Source organism: Oryzias melastigma, linkage group LG1 (assembly GCF_002922805.2).
Source record: "Oryzias melastigma strain HK-1 linkage group LG1, ASM292280v2, whole genome shotgun sequence".
NCBI lineage: Eukaryota > Metazoa > Chordata > Actinopteri > Beloniformes > Adrianichthyidae > Oryzias > Oryzias melastigma.
Window position 1 is genome coordinate 14,342,060 of NC_050512.1, and position 19,925 is coordinate 14,361,984.

The following is a 19,925-nucleotide window of genomic DNA, read 5'->3' on the forward strand; positions in this document are numbered from 1 at the left end:
TGTGAACCCAGTGAAACGCATAACTCTTTAAGTATGTTGTCCTGGGTTGGTCTGTAAACAAACATCTCTACATGAAGGATCTTGACTTCAGTCTATTTTCAATCCTTTTTTTTTATTTTCGCAGTTAAGTAAATTAAGTAATTAAATTAGTCATTGTGATCTTACAAAATTTGAATGGATGAATGGCCTCACATCTACCTCAAACAAAGTGATTTATAGAAACTCTTGTCAGACTTGAGCCAAGAATCTTACCCGCCCAACCTTAGGAGTTTCGGTAAACACAGCCCTTCTGTGTCTTCTCAATGTGGGATTCTCTGCATACAACTTTCTTTCACAAGTTAAAACTTTTCTTTCTTTAGGTGGTCTCTAAATATCAACTTTGGCATTGTTTAAACTCTAATTTAATTGCTGTGATATTGTTATAATAAATAATTCAATATATAATCATCACCCTATAGCCTTAGAATTGAAAGGTATCTCACATAAGTATTGTGCGCTCTCCTTTCCAAAGCCCGAGGTGTCCCAGGTTGACGGTGAGAGGGAGCGGCTTTGGGAGCCCAGCGAGTCAGGAGCCAGCAATGGCCCTCAGGGAAACGAGGAGGTGGAGGAAGATGAAGGAGCCCCGCCAAACGAAGTAAACGGAGACGAGAAAGGAGCCCGGTGGCTGTGGGGGACCGAACACAGACAGGTGAGAGGGCAGCCGCCCCTCGAAGAGGAGGAGGAGGAGGAAGAAGAGGAGAACAACAACAACAGCAGCAGCCACCAAGAGGAGGATGAAACAGAGGAGAGGACAGAGGGAGGGGATGAACAAGGAAGGGACGAGAGGGGAGAAGGAGAGGAGGAAGAGGAGGAGGATGAGGAGGAGATGGACCAAGACAGTGATGAATTTGAACATTCAGCAGAAAGCGAAAGGGAGGAGGAAGAGGAGGAGGGAGGGGAAGGGGAGGAAGAGTTGCATCCCCCCTCTTTTCCGAACAGTGTTTCTGCCCCCAACAATCAGGACTCAAGATGTAAACCCCAAAGCCCTTCCAACAAAAAGGTAAGATGTCAAAAAATCCATTTTTTTCTGTTAGATTTGGTCTCTGAAGCTGAGATGTGGTCTGAGTTTAAACTTTTTTTGAAAATTGCCACTTACAAAGTGTTTATGGTTTCTGCAAGTGGTTGCCAAATTATTTTAAAGTATTTTTAGTTTGAATACATTTCTATGTAGATTGTGCCATATCGAAAAACACATTTGTGAAACACTTTGTCACTGAAACAGAGATTCCCACTTGTTGCACTGTGGTTTTATATATGTGCGAATGGCTCCATCTTGTGGCAGAAATGATGTTGCTTCAAAGTTCCTCCTAAGAGTTTACTTGAAAACTTAGAATTATAACTATAGATCACAATTACTTTACTTTACGGCAATGACGACGTCCAAAGAAACAGAGCTTTGTTACATTTAGTTTTGCCTTAGGTACTAGTTTGTGACATTCAGTCTATCATTTTATGAATGGCACATTTGAAGAATTCTAGATGTTGGTGCTACTGGGGCAAAACAGACATAAAGATATATTTGCAAGATATAACCCAGCCTGGAGAGAAAATATTTAAAATTAAGTAAAGTCATACATTATTCCAGTTTCAACTGGACTGTTTTTACTGTACTTTGCCGTGAATTTTTAAGAATATGATTTTTATTTGTTCTCCTGAGAGAAGTAATGTAAACATCTTTTAGGAAAGTACTGGCAAAATGATTTTCATCCCTCAACTCTATGGAATTGAGTTGATTTGAAGTTGTTTGTTCTCTTTATCTGGATACAATTAAATCAGTGTCTAAATTCATCCCTACAGAATTAGAGCTTCAGCTGTATAATCTTATTGGATAGTCATGTGATTTTGATCTTTGTTAGAACATCAATCTTTTTATTTGATATACCAAATCATTATTAATACAAAGACCTGTTCTGAAAGTGGCATCCTACTTACAATGCTTTTATTCTTGTTTTTGGGTCGTATTTGTGTCATTTAAAACTACTTACGCTAAAGCAAACTCTCTGCCACGTAACACAAGCCTCTAGAAATCTAGGCTGGTGTGAGTATCCGTCACAATTCTGTGCTGTTTGTTTGCTTTGGCACTACTATAGTTAGTTCTGATGTTTGCAGTTTTTGTGCACTCTTGATGAAAGTGCATCTAACAGCTTTTGGTTCTGGGAGCTTTTAAACATCCAGCTCCTGGCTTGACAACTTGACAAGCTTTGCAAATATTCTCTAAAAAGATTTAAAAACGAGTTGTGTTCTGTTACAATGTTAAGAATTTATAAAACAAATCTATTTATCAGTTTTTTATGAGTAACCACTAAAAAAAGCCCGCATAACCAATGTATTTGAGTCAAAATACTCCACAACTCATGTTTTAAAGTAGTGTTTTAATGGTTTACTTGAATAGTGCAGTGTGGATGTTATAGCCCCTAAACCCTTGTGCTATCTTATGGGGTCTAGATGACCCAAGCCTTACATTGATGTGTTATCCCTCCCATGGTTAATGTGGATAAACTTTGACAGGATTTTATGTCTGCCACGGACACCAGTGAAAATGTAAACCCCCCCACCCCCAAAAAAAGTTCAGCACGTTGTCTTGTGAGGTCCAGATGACCCCACTCTCAATGTCAACATAATTATGATACCACAAGGGTTACCCCCACAAGCGGTGTTTGTCTGAAATTGTTCACATCCGGGCTTACAGTTTCTTGTTGATTCATGTTTTTTTGCCTGCCAGTATAGGGTGAATCAGCTAGCTTTCTGTTATGTGCACAAGAATTCATCTTTAATGTTTCATAATTTAAAAAAAACAGCCACTGTTGAGAAGATGTCAAGCAAACTATATATATATATATATATATATATATATATATATATATATATATATAACTTTATTCCAGGTGTTGCTTTTGCCTTATACCATTTCCTTAATCAAATGGTTGAATGTAATTTTTGGTACATCAGGGACATATTTTCTCCTTTTAATGATTGAGTAGTTGATATTTTTTCTCTTTTCACAATGGGTTTTGGCATTCTCTTGAGCTGTCATTGTAATCTCATTGTAGATTGCAGTGTTTGTACTTCATTCAAATGAAATTTACTCCGTCTGAAGGTATTTGTGACTAGTATTTCACTGAACTTGAGTGGGGCTACATTTGCTTTTTATTCCTTTTGCTTTTCTCATTTTTTTTTTTATTTTTTAATCTTTTTGCAATACAACCCTCTGGTATTCCTGGTATTTACTGTAATTATACACAACACTAAAACAGCAAAAGCACACAGTTTATTTCAGATTGCTTATACCTCAGCTTCCTGTCAGCCAAGTTCCTCTATAATCTAATGTTGAAAATTCATGTTTTGTTTGGAGTTGATCATTTTTGCAATGTAGCACATTCTTGTCCCAAGCCAAGTGGGTAATGTTTTTTCTCATTTTTGGTTTTTATCCTTGCTGCAAATGTTTTTAGCTCTCACTCCGAGATTCAGTTTAGAAGCTCTTGGTGAATCTAACAACATTTCGTCTTATATTGAAGAAATTTTAGTTAGGTTTATTGTTAAAAAAAACTCTTAACTTGAAGGAAATGTGATGTTTTATTGGAGGTGATCATGTTGGAGCAGACTGGAATAGCCCGTCTTTCTCATGGCCTAAGATTAGTCTGCAAGCTCAAGTAACCTGCACATGCTCTGGAATGTGTCTGAAATGAGCAGCTGCACAATTATACTGTATTGTTTATTTCATGTATGACCTGTAAAAACATTTGTTTTCTTATTGATTTCATGTGGCTCACATGTTATCATTCAGTCTATAGAACAGAAAGTGTTAATGTTTCTATTCACAGGTAAAAAATCTGATCAGAAGATTTGAGTATTTGATTCACAGTAAAAGCACAGAAGCATATGGAGTACTAGTAGCATTTAGAATAAAGTTTCACCATCACAGAAAACTGCCATTTCCTGAAGAGTCGGGAGTAAATCGGAAAGACCTCGTGTGCACATTGTGTTTGCATGAAACATGCATGCAGAAGGTATTGTGCTCCTGAACAGTTTGAACTTAGTGTTTTCTGTAACACTTCCTTACATTGATAGTTTTCATGTTATATGTGGCTTAGAGAAGATTAAAATTTCCTGGAATTTTTTTTAAGAACCGTAATAATTTTGGAGCTCTAAAAATGAAAGATTTTTATTGGCGAAAACAGATGACTGTCAAACCCCCATTCCTGTATTTGTTGGGGCTCAACCCTTGTTGAGGTCGAATTATTATTAAAAATGCCTATTTTCCTGTTAAGATACTGATTATTGTTGAATGGAATGTAAGCATCAATTCCCATTTTTAGGTAGTTCTGGATTTGAGTCTTTGAGTTTGATAAAAGAAACATAAAGGTGTTTAAATGAATGAATTTGGTTAAAAAAGCTTTCCCTGTTTCTGTATCTGAATGGGAAAGATAAATGGAACTGCATCCGATTTAATTCTGTTCAAAGGAATTCCTGATTAGGTGCATTAGTGACACATTCTAACCTTGGACAACTGCGATCTCCTCCTGAAATAACCCAGACCTCTTTGCTAACATAACCAAATTATTTGCATTCCTTAGCACATCGGTGCATGGAAGAGTAAGTAAGAGAAAGTTGTCCATAAATCTAACCTCAGCTTCAGCACCTCTCCGGAGCTGTGGGATTCAGATGAAGATGAATGGATCACTTCTTTTTCTTAAATGTCATTCATAGGATAAGCCTAAACAAAGCCTGGAGATATAGATCACTACTTTGGGAGGGTCACAAACCAACCACAATGAGGAAGCTCCTTGGGCTCTGTGTCCTGACGCACATTCCACCACTGAGGGGGTCATAGAGCAGATTCCACAGTGACTCTCTGAGGGGGGGTGAGACTGAGCTGGTCCATCCTCTTTCAGGCCCTGACATCAGCTGTTCTCTCTGGCTTCAGGGCAAAAGTGACCTCACAGCCTCGAGTCACTTTTAAAGGGAGCCAGTCGGTGAGGAGCGAAGTGTGAACAGGCAGGAGCAAGTGTAGTTTTAATACCTCCACAAAACCAGAGATACAGAAATACAGTTTTTTTGTTTTTGAAGAACCGCTTTCCTCGCGCAGCTGTAGCTGTTTAAGTTCTAAAAACCTCCCGGGACATGATCCATTAGACAGAACATTTTGCAATGCTTCGGCATTGCTATATCCCCCGCTTCTCATCGACGGGTGCCCAGAAAAAGATGCCAAATGTTGCCTGTGGGAAAGAGAAGACTTTGCACGTCCCGCTGGATAGCCAGGCGCTCAGCCTGGCCGACCCCAAGGAGGTCGCCCCTGAATCGCTCCCCTCGCAGAGAGTTCTCAAGATCTTTAGCATCAACATCATCGCCCAAGGTTTGCCTTTCTGCCGCAGACGGGTGAGTCTTCTGCACCCCTCAGGCGACCACGCAGTTCGGTTTCAACTCAATGACCCGGCCTAAAAAATGTTAAAGGTCACCGCGCTCACCTTATTTGTCATTGTGACTCAAAACTTACTATGTGCAAATAAAGCAAAGCAGTTTAACAATAGACATTTTATTTAACTGTCAGAAAAATACTGCTAAGAATAGATTAAATAAAATAACCCATAGCTGTCTTTAATTTCCTAAACGCATGAATAGATGGTATTTATGCATGACGCGATCTGCAGCGCTCCAAGATGTAACCTTTTAAAAAGAGCTGTGACCAACCACCCTATTTAAAGGGCAATTCCTTTTAGATGACGGCGAACACATGCACAAACTTTAAAAAAGAAAAAAAAACTTTAATTTTACTCTTATTTAACTCTAAAGTGGAGGAGATGAAGTCCGCTCGGCTGTTTTTATCCATTTTTAACATGATTTATTTAGGAGAAATGCTTTCACGATTAGTGACATTGAGGCTTATCTGGAGCAAAATGGACGGCCCAACGTGGTGAGGAGTGACTGCTTTAACCGAGTGTTTTCTGGCTAAACGAAAGAAAATTTGAAAGACTTGAAATAAATGAGACTGAAAAAGCCTTCTACTTTTTCTAATACGGTTGTGGTCATAGACTTTAGGAGTTGAAGTCAAACTTGCAAGTTTTAAGTAAAAAAAATTGCATTTTTATTTGTGATCAATTCATGTTACTGGTCAAAACTGAAAGTTATAAAAGGGCGTTTTTTAGACATTAGTATTTAGACATTTACAGAACCCTAACAATTTCCACATTTTTTGCTTCAGTAAATATTTGAAAGTAATTTCTTGCAGTTGTTGAAGCTGGTTCTAGCAGCAAGAAAAATGGATGGTTTTCAAAGCTGCTCTGAATAAATTCTGTTTGTGGACATTTGACTTTAAAATACACATTTGACACTTTCAGTCTTGCGTAACTGAAGACCTTAAGTGATGCAGCATTGAATCCGAGCTGCTGTTTCCATTTTAAGGTCTGTTTGTTTACGCCGTGCAGTAGGACCTGTCCAACAGTTCTTAACATTTTTCTTGTTTTTTTATTGTCCTGTCAGCGATTTTAATAAAAAATGTATTACTCATTATGCCCAGGCATCACTTTGCAATCATTTATAAGGTACTAAATAATTCGTTTAGATATTGAACCAAGGTTAAATGAGTGGCTGATAACTTTTCAGTTCTAATTAATGACTTGAAATCAGCGCTTCAATATACATTTTTCTAAAAAAGTAAACTTGTTTAATGTTTTTTTTGCAAATTTAGCAGACATGTTTGTATTTTTAGGTTTATATTTTAATTTGTTTGACCCCCCCAAAAAAGCCAAAAGTTGCTTTTCACACATTACTTTGATTTGTCACACTCTCAGAGCTGTTTTGACGTAATAGTTGCCAATTTATGATGTTCTGATGCCGCCTCATTTCCAAATAACTCGATGCAGATTAAATGTTGAAAGTTACAGCTTGTCATATCCTCGTTTCATCAGTTCAACCTTTAGGAATCTCAACATTGACAATATTATGTGTCGGTCCTGGTGGGATTTATAAATTGTAATCGGATGCTTTTTCCTTTTCAAGAGTGAACCAAGAAAGCGCTCTGTGTTTCCGGTGGCCAGGGAAGGCGTCCAGCTGTTTGCGGAAGATTGCAATGGAGATATATAGACCATTAACAGCAGGTCATTTTAGCTGCTCCACAACTTTGTCACCCACCACACCCTACCCTGCAGGCCTATTTAGTAAGGCAATCTGGACTTGCCCATAGCAGCTATGCATGTGCAAGCAGCCATCAGCAAGATGCATTTGCTATTGGAGCAGGTGCTGCGGGTGTGTGGCATCTTTCTTTAGCTACTTCCCTGCAGCCGCTGGGTTTCCTTTATGCCGTCAACAGATATAATTCATTGGAAGCACATATGATAATTTTGCATTTTCCTTCTTTGTTTGTTAAAGATTAGTCATAAAGTCCTTACACATTGCTGGTAATCCACTGACAAAGTTGTCTTGATAATTTAGCAGTTTCCAGTAATGTTTTGCTTCAAGATAAACTTATAATACCAAAACAAGGAATTATTGGAAATCAGTTACCCAGTTTGGACCCTTTTCATTATATTGAGGAGATTTGAGACATGCATTTCCTTTAAATCTGCAAAATTACACCTTTTATTACCCCATTAGTCCTTCAGATTAAAGCAAAAGGACATTCAGATTTTGATTGCATTTGTTGAAAATTTCTCCTTTTTAAACAGTCAATATTTTTAATTCTGTGCATAAATACCCGCACTAAGGTCATGCTCGCTTTTGCACCCAGTTGCACGTTCGTGGCAGGAATGTGAAAACCGATAGGACCACAGTAGATCATGCTCCTTGGAGGTCAGATGATCTGATAGAGGCTCAAGTGTTTTATCTTTACTTTTTAATGTCACAAAAACAACGTTTTTTTCCTCCCCAAACCACTGCGAGGAATTTACTTTTTAAGGTTATTTTACCACTAAAGTTTTGTGTTTTATAGATAAGATCTTTCTGCTTTTTTCTCAGTACGTGTTGCAAATTTTGTCAATATTTATTTATGCATATTTCTGTTCTTGCTGAAAATTTATATAAATCAGTAAGTAAAATTAAATTGTTGGACCCATATAAAGCTCTACTTAGAAACATGGTTTCACACAAAAATTTTTTTTTGATTAAACTAAAGGGTTCTTTAAGCTTAAAATTAAAGTGGAACATACAAAAACGATTGAGATTAAGCTCTGAGAGTGTGACAATAAATGGGATTTTTCTACTTATAGATTAACATCTGCTTTTAAGGCAACCAACCTAAATCGATATATGTAGAACTCCATGTGTTGGATAAGGTGACTTCTCAATAGAAGCAGTTGTGATGACTGTCTCTTTTCTGTTGACAAGTGTTATAAACAAACTTAAGCTTCCCTGATGGCATCACACCACTTCAAAGTCACAGCTAGGCCTTTTAAGTATTTTTCACTTCATAGATGATAACCAAATGTATAATATTTTATGTGTCATGACGTGAAACTGAACAATCTTTCAATATTTTATTTCTTCTTCCCTACTGATGCAATGTACCGTAACACGCTGAAGGAAGATGGCAATGAGCTATAACTCACTTTCCTGCAACTGTTGAACAACTTGACAAAAATAGACGCAGAATTCCTTCTGGTATCTTCGGTTAGGACTTTTGCTTTTCCTTTAAGATTTCATGGGATAGTACCAGAAAAAATTGAAATTGAACGGGACACTCCTCATATAGCTTAAGCAAAATGTGTTTTGTTAGCTACTAACAGCAGTGGAAGTTGCTCAACTTTTTACACCTTTTGTGTTTCTCTCCAATAGACTGTTTAGAATTAGTAAGTGAAAGTTTGTTGATTTTGTCCTCTTAATTCGAGCACGTTGGTGACCTAAAGTAAGGATAACACCATAGTGCGCCACAGGAGACTGGATTCATCGCCCTTGGGCTTCAAATAACACAGTGGGAACGCATCTCGCGTTGGCTATTCTGAGAGGCAGTCTCTATCTAGAGCATGTAGATTTGGTCAGTCAGTAACGCAGTGCTGAAAACTGTGTTTTACACCCTGACAGCAGATAACAATAGCACAAATAAGAAGTATGGGTTGACCAAAACTATTTTTTTTGTTGTGCAAAATTTATATCAATTCGTCTACTTTTTAAAATGTTTTTCTGTTTTTGTTTGCTTTTTTTTTTTTTTTTTTGAAAAATTCTCATTCTTAAATACCGCCTTCACTATTCTTGTTTTATATTATCAGTATGAAATCTCATTAATAAACGAGCTAACGCTTGACCTAAATACCTCCTAAATTGTAACTGGTGGTAAACACTTTGGTGCAATAATGTTGAGGTGCTTTCCATATCCCAAAGACTTGATGTCAGCGAGCTCTCGGCTGCTGCAGGGCTGCCTAAGGGCACCGAGTGTTCCTACTATGTTCAACAGGAACTGAGAAGAAATGAAGGTTTTCCTCTGAAAAGTGTCACAACTTCTTAACTTTATTTTTCTCCCAAAATTTTAAACTTGGGAAAACATTTCACTTTTGCATAAAAGCATCAGGATTTCTCTTCCAGTTTTCTCAATTCTGGTGTTCTGCAAGAAGTTTGGAAGCTATTTTGGTTAAAGTTTGCAAAGTTTTTATTTTTTTTTTATTTTTTTTTTTACCTGTACCAAATGTTGTACACATATTATTTGATTATACAGTTCTCCCCCAAAAAGTAAAAATAAAATAAGATGAACAAAAACGTCTGGTAATTTCTAAGGATTTTATCTAGACAAAAAAAACGTTTTTTTTTTCATCAAGAAATGCTCTGGCATTATGTTGAGTGTTAGTGCACCTGGTTTTAAGGCTGGGCATCACTGCCAAACTACTATAAAGATGTGATATGGATCAACAAGTTCACACTTCACATTATTTTCCATTTCACAATTTAATTAAATATAGATTTGTCAAATTTGCAACCTTAAACCATTTTTGTTGGCTACAAACTGTTCATAATCAAACAAGTAATTTAAACTTTGAATTCTAAAATTTGAATTCTGTAATAATAAAGTTGCAGAAAAATATACATATTTTTTACTAATAACTAAATCAATAACTGGATTTGATGAATCAATTGTGCTTTCTCTCTCGGAGGGAGTGGGTTTTTCTTCTTGTCTCTTTGTGTAATTGGTTTGTATGTCTGAATGCACATAAAGTTAACAGATTTATACTATAATTTGGATGAATCTTCGTATGTCACTTTCAAGTATTTGATAATTGAAAAGATGATCTGGTAGTAGCAATAATGTTAATGATAATAAATGTGTATGTGAGCTTGAGTTCTTTAGGGTTTTCCCTTTAGCTTTAACCTAAATCTTTGACACATTTAGGAGTGGTCGTTTCATCTTTTCTCTTAAAGTGTGTCAGTCTTTGCCAAGAGTCCACTCAGTCTCCAAAATGGGCCTTAAAAAAAGTTCCCTGGACAGTGGTTTTGAAGAAAAAAAATCTTTTTGAGCTACTATCAAGCTCAACTTTTTGTACAGAAAATTATAAAGTACTCAGTAAAACCATGCTTGCATAATTAATGTTGAATAGCTGTTAATATACCAGCCAGGGATTGTATGAATTTATTTTTGAACATGGAAAATAAATTCTCAGTCATTCAGATTGCACTTTTTTTCATCATTAGGCACCACTAAAACTTATACGTTGCTTAATTATTTACATTTAAGCTTATTTTTTTTTAAAAACCTCTTTAAACTTTTCTCTTACCAAGAATCTGTTGTCCTATTGCTTAGATGAATGTAGGTATAGTCTGAAATGATGTTGTTCTCTTGCTTCTGTTGTTTGTTATTTTTAACCAAACGGAGATGCCTCTTTTATTACATTTTCTAGGATTGATCTTTGGACAGACTGCAGTCGCTCCCCTTAATTGAAATGCTAACGTAATTATACTTTTGATTATTTTCCTTTGTTTACATGCAGGGTATGTTTGGCGTCATTATTCTTACAGTATATTTTTAGGTTTGCAGTTTCTATTAATTCACCGACTGTCTTTGTATTGATTTAAAGGTGATGGAAAAGTCTTGGTTACACTTCAGAGTAGAGCTGCACCTCCAGTAAAGACAGATGCCTACTATTTGTGGTTACATATCTAAAAGTCACCTTAAAGTCACCTACACGAATTGGCTTCTTGATTTTCAACGCACACTTTGGCTTAATACAAATCAAAGTACCTGTAGCTGTTTAGACTTATTTGTATTTTTCTTAGACACACAAATTCTAGATAAAATGCTACCAGTATATCCTTGTAAACACTTTTGTATACTTGAATGTTACTTCCACTCTCACCTTCAAGCATAAGGCCACAATACTGACAGGGTCCAAATTTAGCTAAGCGAATTGAACAAACCTAACATGGTGCCTGAGTGCTTGACTGAAGTCTTTTTAGCGGCGGGCATGGAGGAGAAGCTGATACAGACATGAATCTTATTGCTCAAAAGCAAACAGAAGCAGGCTTTCCATGTACATTGCAAACACAAAGCTAAATGTATCAGAAAGAGTGGGCAAGTGTCATGAGCGAAATGTTCCCTGTGTTTAAAGATTTCAACGTTTTCTTGTCCATTGGCCGTGTTTATAAAATTTATATATAATTAGAGGTGACAGTTTTTTCCCCTCTTATCTCAATTGTTGCCCTTAATCAAGCCGTACAGCTTTGGTTTTTAAAGTGGCCTGCTTGCTATAATCTGGCCATCAGTGCGCACTGCGTGTGAATGGATAGCTGACTGGCTGTAACTGATGCGACCGTCTGCATACTTTGTCTAATCTGTGTGCGCGCCCTGCAGCCTCAGTCAGTGTGTGGTCTCTGTCACTCTAATGTGCACTTGCGGTGTACTGCAGTGATGTCTGCACACTTGCTGTGGTCAAGGATTTCCCATATTGTCTATGACTTGAGGTTTAGGGATGTTTTCTGGTGTCCACCAGATGTATCTTCTAAAGACGGAAAAACACAATCCAGAAAATAATATTGTAGTAAATCAAAAATTTTAATCGTCTTCCCAAGAAATATTGCATATTTTTCTTTAGCATCATACCATCTTAATGATATTACAGTGCTAAGGCTCTGGTCACAAACATATCAAGCTATAGATGTGTCCTTTGTGAGGCTGTGCAGCTGCTAGTGGGAAAATAAACCATGTTTGTGTATCCATGCAACCTAATTTATCATCTGACATTGATTAGCATTGTACACATGAGAGAAAATAGGATAGCTGCCAAGTTTACCATCCATATTTATAATTTACGCATGTTATGAATGACCTTGGGCGTGTTGAATTGTATCAGCGCTGTCAAGGAACACTGTATTCAGACCAGAAATAGAAATCTGTTTTGAACCCCAGAGAGACATGTTGCTTCAGGTAACCGGCATAGAAATGAAATATGATCAAAGAGTCTAAGCATCAATGTGCATCAATGAGTTCAGAGGTTTATCACATCCTAAACTCTGTTGCTAGGATGGCTCCTGCAGCTCTAGCAGCGATTGTTTGATCGCAAGTCACAGGGTTCGTCGTGTAAACAACGGAAAATAACACCGACGATACAAATGAGGCCAAAAGGAAATATGCACGTGTCCTTGTTTAACCTCTTCACATAGACGTGTGCACAAAAGTGCTGGTAGGCTTTTATTAGTGAAAGGAAAACAAATCTCAAAATGGTAATTTAAAATCACAGAAGTATCAAGATATAATTGAAAATCAATATAGAGACGAGTAATTTCTTTGTTTAAAAATCATTTAAAAAATAGAATTATAAAAAAGGTCAAAACAATGGTATGCTGAACTTTTGTTGCCAAACCTGATATTTAGGTTTACTCCTCATATGGAAGCTGCCTCCTTTGTGTCCGGTTTGAAACATGGCTTCTCCAGACTGCATGTTTCATGTCCTCCCACAGAGAATCAACAGGGATTATATCAGGTTTTATAGGGGACCACCTCCAAATAGTTTAACGCTTTATTCCTGACCATTTCAGGGGGATTTTAACATTATCCTGTCAAATGACTCCATACTCATCTTGCAGGAAGTCCACTTTGACCCAAACAGGGACGGATCTGATTTACCTTGACCTTTGAGTTCATCTAGAATGTGTTTAGAGGTTGTTCTGGGCTCTCTAGTTAACATTCATACCACTTAAATTTTTGATCAGTTTTCCCACTTAAAGTCATATCTAGAATGTTGTTTTCTGTATCATGATTAATATGTGCCGCTGTACTCAGAGGAACTTTAATCTGCTTTAAGGTAGCCTGTTAGACTTTACCTTTAATATGACTTGTTTCTAAACTCTTAAGAGAATTCTCTTTGTGGTCAGTGTGCTGTCGTCAGCCTTTAATTAGCCTGACTAGTTGATTATAGGTTTGTAAGAACCTGTGGTGCTAACTAGAGGACACATCTTAGTTTCACATGTCTAACATTTTTGTAGAGGTGCCATGATTCTTTTCCTGACTGATGTCATTAAATCGATTTTTTTTCCCCAGTATTTTTTAAAATGAAAATGTTTTTCTGAGTTTATTTTCATGATTTTTTCTGTTTTTAGTTACATGTTCAGTTTCATTTCAGCAGTGATTGTGGGACTTTTTTATGTTAACAAAAGTACCAACAATCGATTTGTGTTTCATACATTTTAATTAACACACTGCATGGAATGGAGTTGTCTTCTTGTTTATATATAGTAATGGCAGTTTAGAATGTCAACCATCAAGTGTAATGCTTAAGGGAAGACTAAATTGTTCTACCGATAAGTTAAATTTAAAAACATTTAAAATTGTAATAAACAAAAAAAACAAAAAAAACACTTTCATTAAATAAGAAATATTTCCTAAAAACAAACATTTTTCTTTTAACCAAAACTTGAGAAAGACAGACTATAAACCACTTTAAAGCACCTTTGCCTCACAGAGAGAAGACCCCAGTTTACATCCCAGCTGGGACTGTCCTGTGTAGAGTTTGCATGCTCTTGTGCATGCATGGTTTTTCTCCAGGCACTCCGTCTTGCTCCCACAGTCCTAAAACATGCTTCATAGTTAGATTGATTACTTTAAATTGTCCCTAGGTGTGGGTGTGTATGGGTGTGTGATTGTGTGGCGACGTGTCGAGGGTGTACCCTGCCTTCGCTCTACAGTAGCCAGGTTAGGCTCAGCACCTCTTTGACCCCAAAAAGAATGAACAGATTAAAGAGGTTAAGTAAGGTTAAGAAAATGGATGGATGATGTCTGTTAAAACTTTGACTTATTTTTTATGACTTCATTGTGTTTAGGTTTTAATAATTAATTTGCACATTGTTGTATGCAAATAAATGCAAAAAAGATGTCAAAAGCTAATTTTTCATTATTTTAATTTCATGTCTTTCCATCCTTTCATGGTTTTCTATGAATTCATAGGTACATACATGTTTGTTCTTTTAGGAAATGCATAAATATATATATATAATTTAATTTTGTCAATTTTACTGCTTTATAATTAAGCCCATTGCAGGGTTTCTTTTAAAGTGCTGCAGCCATGTGTCTGCAGTGGCTCAGAATGCTGGTACCTCTAGGGGGCAGCATGCACCAAAAGTTGCTTGTTCAATATTTATGTGTCATCCTGAACCTTTCTGTGTCATATCAGAAAAGTTCATGTTCCTCCTCTTTGATTTCCCTCTCCAGGGCACTGTACCCTTTTGTTACAAACACCCTCTGTTTGGATGCTGCTGTTGGTTTTGGGTTTGGAGTCAGCTGTCCTTTTTAGGAGTATGATCATGTCTCTAATGTGTAATTACAAACACTTGGTCTCTAGATTTTACAGAAATTAATATGCGGATGCAGTTCACATGTCCCCCAGACACACGTCTGCTGTCTTTGAGGCACCGTCTATCTCTCTTCCTGTTCGCTCATTTTTGCACAGACAGCTTTTGGTTCTGACTAAGAGCTTCAGTAAATGTTTAGGTAGTCGTGACTATTATTGCACCACTCAACGCTCCATTAAGAGTCTAAAGAAGCTTTCACAGCAGGAAAAAAATGCAGCGGTAATTATGTGAAACATCTATTTCTTCAAAATCATTTCTTGACAAGGTCGGTAATAAAAAATGAGTCGCTCTTGTTTAAGTTTGGGTGTTGAAAAAGGCTATTTTAAATGGAAAATAGTCCTCGTCTGTTTATGTACTGTTTTGGGGGTTCTTGGAAAGCTCATAAAAGCTGTTTTTTTTTTTTTTTGAAGAGCACATGTACCTTTTATTCGAGGCAGAAGGTTAACCTGTAATAGCCTTATCTGTTTGCTTAAAGCCTGCACACTCATTTAGAGCTAAATTCTAAAAGCTTTCCAAAAAATATTTCATTTTACTCTACCTTTAATTGTCTACAGAGATATGCAAAGCATGTCTTAACATGAGGTGCTCTTAGAGGTGAAACACTGCCTTAAATCTTAATTTTGGTCCCATAGCCGAGAGCTATGTCTTAGTTGTAAAGCTCTTGCAATAAAACCCTTTAATGTTTCTGTTTGGTAGGATGCATGCCGTAGCATGCATCATATTTATTAGAAAGGCTGCTGGTCACCACACATATCTGCTCTAAGGTGGATAAACTCTTATTCAATGAAATCCCTAGTTTAATGCCTAGAATTACATGTAGTATTAATCTTACTCAAAGCTTCTGTTCTTATGTGAGTCGATCAGAAGTTATTGGTTTTCTATTAAAAAATAAAAAGGCAAAAAGAAGAATAAAAAGATAGAATAGTTGGGTAAAAGTCACATAATTTAAAGTTCATATTCAAATCAAGATACAAGACCTTAAAGTTGCACTCCAGTCATCTTTTGATCTATTCCGTAAGCATTCCCACTGGTCTTCTGATTATGGTTATGCTACTTTTAAACAAAAAAAAAAAGTTTTTTGTCTAAGACAAAGTTTATGCAGGGTGGCAGTAGTTTATCAGAAATTTGACACTTGAGTTGTGACCGGTATTGTTGGCGTGGAGTGAGCTTTCTTTCACTCCCCATCATCCCTGTGTTTACACGCTCTCTCACTGTCTTACAGCCCCTCACAATCCCAACCTAACCTTACAGGTGCAACACAAATGGCGAACAATACCTGTACAGTTTTGAGCCAGATGCCAGCACAGACGAAGAAAACGAGGAGGAACTGAACAGGGAACTTGTAGCTGTCCCATTGTAGCACCCATGTCACAGCTACAAGCTTTTTCCAATGACATGTTTCAATCGGCTCCTGATTCACAATGATTTAAAAAGGAAAAAGTGCACAAAAATATGGTGAAAACACCAAAAAATTTTACTGGAGTGGGTCTTTAAAAAAACACTCTAGAAAAGTGTAATAAACACCCCAATGTTTTTTTTATATACTTCATTGTATTTTCCTGATGTAATCCAGAAAACCAATAATATAAACCACCACCTGATTTTTCCTTTTTTTGTAGCAATCAAAAGCATTTGAAATCACAATTTGCAACTTAAAAGTAAATCATAATTGCTGTTTAGTAATCCACCCCTGTAACTTAAGCCGGTAAGTAAGAAAAGCACAGCTCTCTGCCCTCTTAGCAATCATTTGAAGGAGAATTGGTTTGTTAATTAGAAAATAAATAAATAAAAATGGAAAACTTGAGGCTTTTTTTAACTTTAACCACAAGGTTTTAAAAATATAGTTTGTGTAACACTTGATCCTCTGAAGTTGTTTTGTCTGTATATCACAGACTGCAGTACTTTTGACACATTTAGTTGTCATGTAGCAAACATGAATGTCATTTCAGTTTTTCTTATTAATTCTACTTGTTTTTACCTTCCTCCTTTATCTCAAGGTGAACAGAAATAATTTTTTTTCGCCAAGGGATAGCAGTGTAGTGCCATTAGGAATGAGCTGTGTGTAAAAGCAGTACTTCAAACGCTCCAGTGTTCTCTTGAGTATTATTACCATGTTATATTGCTCCAGCATGAGACAGGAGGGTGTCACTAAGTGCCAGTCCTCCAGCAAGTCGGTTTTAATTTCTGTGATCCTTCTTTAAGATTTCCAGCCGGTTTAATTACCACGACTCACTTAAAGGGTTTAAATGTCTTTTGTGTGTATGTTCATCATGTTAGGATTAATGCTAGGAGCTCATGGACATATTCTAACGTGAAATTTGTAACATTAAGTTTCAGTTCATCAGTTCACCTGACAATATTCCGTTGTTTTAATCTTAATGTTCCTTGTGGCTTAAATTACTCAGACCTAGTGTTTATCTCATCTTAACCGAATTATTTAATATCACACTCATTTGATCTGGATTTACTCATCCTGTTTATTTGTGGAGTATTTTTTTTATTTGAGGACAATAAAATAGTTTGTATATTTTAGGTTATTTCTATATTGTGACATTCCTCCTTGTCTATACATTGGTCAATAAATGGTGCCACATTTGTAGGGAAAATGGATTTGTGGGATGAGCAACACAGCTGCGTATGTCAGTTAAGCCCATGAAAAATTTTCTAAATCTCTGCTAATGCTCAGAGGCTTACATTGCTGTTGAGTCGTGTTTTGAACCTCTGGTTCTCCCAAGGGCTGCTAATCGGACATCCCTGAGCCACAGCCAGTAGGGGTTGGTAGGCATTTGCTCCTAGAATCAACCTAGATAGGGCCTCTGCAGAAGCAACTTTGGGCAGATGTCTCTCAAAACCAAAATGCATTGTGTGGAGTGTCTCCAATGAAGATAAGAATATCAAGATAAGACTCTGTAACCAACAAGGATCCCATATCTTCTCAGTCTGGGAGCACACTGCCCTGCAAGTGACAACAGTTGCCTCCCCTGATTAGGGCTTATCAGAGACTGTTTTCAGAGTTTGGGGTGGGAAAGGATGAAATAACCTGCTAGAGGCTCTGACCTTAACTCTATTAAACTCTTGTGGGGTCCTCTTGGGCATGTATTTGCCAGGCTAACCGAGACAACCACGTTGGCTGACTTGTGACATTGTTGGTTGAAGAATGGGGTGTCATCCCAAAGCTGCATTGGCTGGAGCTATTGTGGGTTTGCATGTTATTCTACAACAATAATACACCAAATACTGAACAAGAGTCAATAGCAACTGCAATTTAAGTCATTACTCTCTTGTTGGATTTTTTTTTCAACTTCTCCATGACTGTGATCCATTTCTTCAGCTCTAGTTGCCATCAGAAAAATACAGAATCTAAGCAAATGTTGGATCATGTAAAATGGCTTTAAACAGGATTTCCAGTAGGATCAAATTTATTTCTAAGAAACGTTGTTTCAAAAAAGAATAATACACCTTACATTTGTGCTATAGTGTGTAAAACAATGTATATTTGTTTCCTAAAATGTAGTTTTAAATGAAATCCTGCAGTTTGTTCTGTGTTAATTTAAACTGTTGTGAACACAGCACCAAAGCTCCGTGCTGTCAGTCCTGAGAGTTGCATTTTAATTAGCCTTGTTCAAGATGCTTTGAGTTGAACCAAGCATATTGTTCTTCCAGACTGGTGCTTTAATACAAGTTAGCAGAACCAATAGTGGAGCAACAGAGCGATTAAGCATGCTGTTGCGCATAACAAGGCGCAAAAGCACATGGGTTACTGCAGGCAGTAAAGTTACTTTTATTTGGACCTGACATGTTTTTGTAGACTTGGACCAGAATACAAACTAGCTGGAGCTCATGTGTGTCCAAGTCAGCAGAGGTGCACTAAGCTCTGCTTCAGAAATCATACATTTTATATTCCCTTTCTTCAGGAGTGGTTGTTGCTTATTTGAGCGAATAAAAAATTGCTGCTAGAGTAGTCAGGATAAAATGGTATATAATATTTAGGTGATTTTTTTTAATGTATCTGGTCTTAAAAAAAACTATAGTAGCATTTGTTTTTAATAATGTTGCCATTAAAATCAACAAAATCTGAATGAAACTAAAATTCAAGCCACTAATACATATGATTCAATTATAGTTGTTTTTCAGTGTTGTTTATATGGGACACAGGTTACAATTCTCATTGAAGAAAGCCACAAATTGATTCCACTAATCAGATATGCCGTTATATTTAAAAGCCAATATTGCAACTCGATCTCTGTCATCTATTTTATTTTATCTCATTGGGTAGGTTTTTACTATAGAGTGGCAAACTTAATTTGATTCTATTTGTGCTTTGGGCTTCTTAGGGCAAATAAATATAAATTTCCTTTACATATTAATTATTTAAAATTTAATTTGTCAACTTGCAGTAGAACCTTTTTTTTTAAGTATACTTTGTTTTTGCAGTATAAAAATGACCATTTCTTAAAAAAATAATTATTAGTTCTACTGATTTATACTGCTTTGTATACCTCAAGTTCTTGCTATCTCCTGAATGTTGACCAATTTTGAAAAAAAGGCCTATCCATTTGCTTATTTTAGAAAACATTCTCAAAGTCACACCTTGTCACTCGAATGTGTCTCCTTAAAGTATGGCCTTGTTTGCTTTGCACAAATAGGAAGTCGATATGGTCCCTGATTTAGTTCCCTGCTGATTGTTGATTTTGATCAGCAAATTATAGCCTTCTTAAGGCGATATAACAAAGTAATCAATATCCTCTCCTCTGATGAAAATAAGCAGGCGCGTTGTAGGGATCAATTTATTTAAAGAAAATGGAAAATCAATAAGTTCCTTACTTAAATCTATATTGAAGATGGACTTTATACGTGTTTGTGTTTTGGTCCGTCATTATGATAAATCACAGTACATTGGGCTCTATAATTTACCTGATTTTTGATTGTCTTTTTAAATAAATGAGCATATAATGTAGTATTACATTGTATTGTACTTTAGCTACAGTATTTCACAAAGACATTTTTCTATGTTTTTTTGTCAGATGCTGTTCACCATCCCAGTCTTCTTGTGTTATTTTCACCTTGAGGCTATAGGAAGGTATTGCTAGCTAAAATTGCCTAGTTGCAAAATGCTTGTTAGATTTTAT

At 36.5% G+C, this 19,925-nt stretch overlaps 1 protein-coding gene across 4 annotated transcripts in view; it reads left to right on the forward strand.

Annotated features, from left to right (window-relative positions):
• Window positions 1–19,925, forward strand: part of fbxw7 (F-box and WD repeat domain containing 7) — a 77,503-nt gene that overhangs the window by 20,574 nt on the left and 37,004 nt on the right. For 2 of the 4 annotated variants that reach the window (XM_024259620.2, XM_024259621.2), the window contains exon 3: window positions 512–1,039. In XM_024259620.2, the coding sequence (XP_024115388.1) occupies window positions 512–1,039 (528 nt within the window). Of the gene's footprint in view, window positions 1–511; window positions 1,040–4,872; window positions 5,416–19,925 lie in introns of those variants that run through there. The other 2 variants (XM_024259623.2, XM_024259624.2) reach the window with 2 other exon arrangements.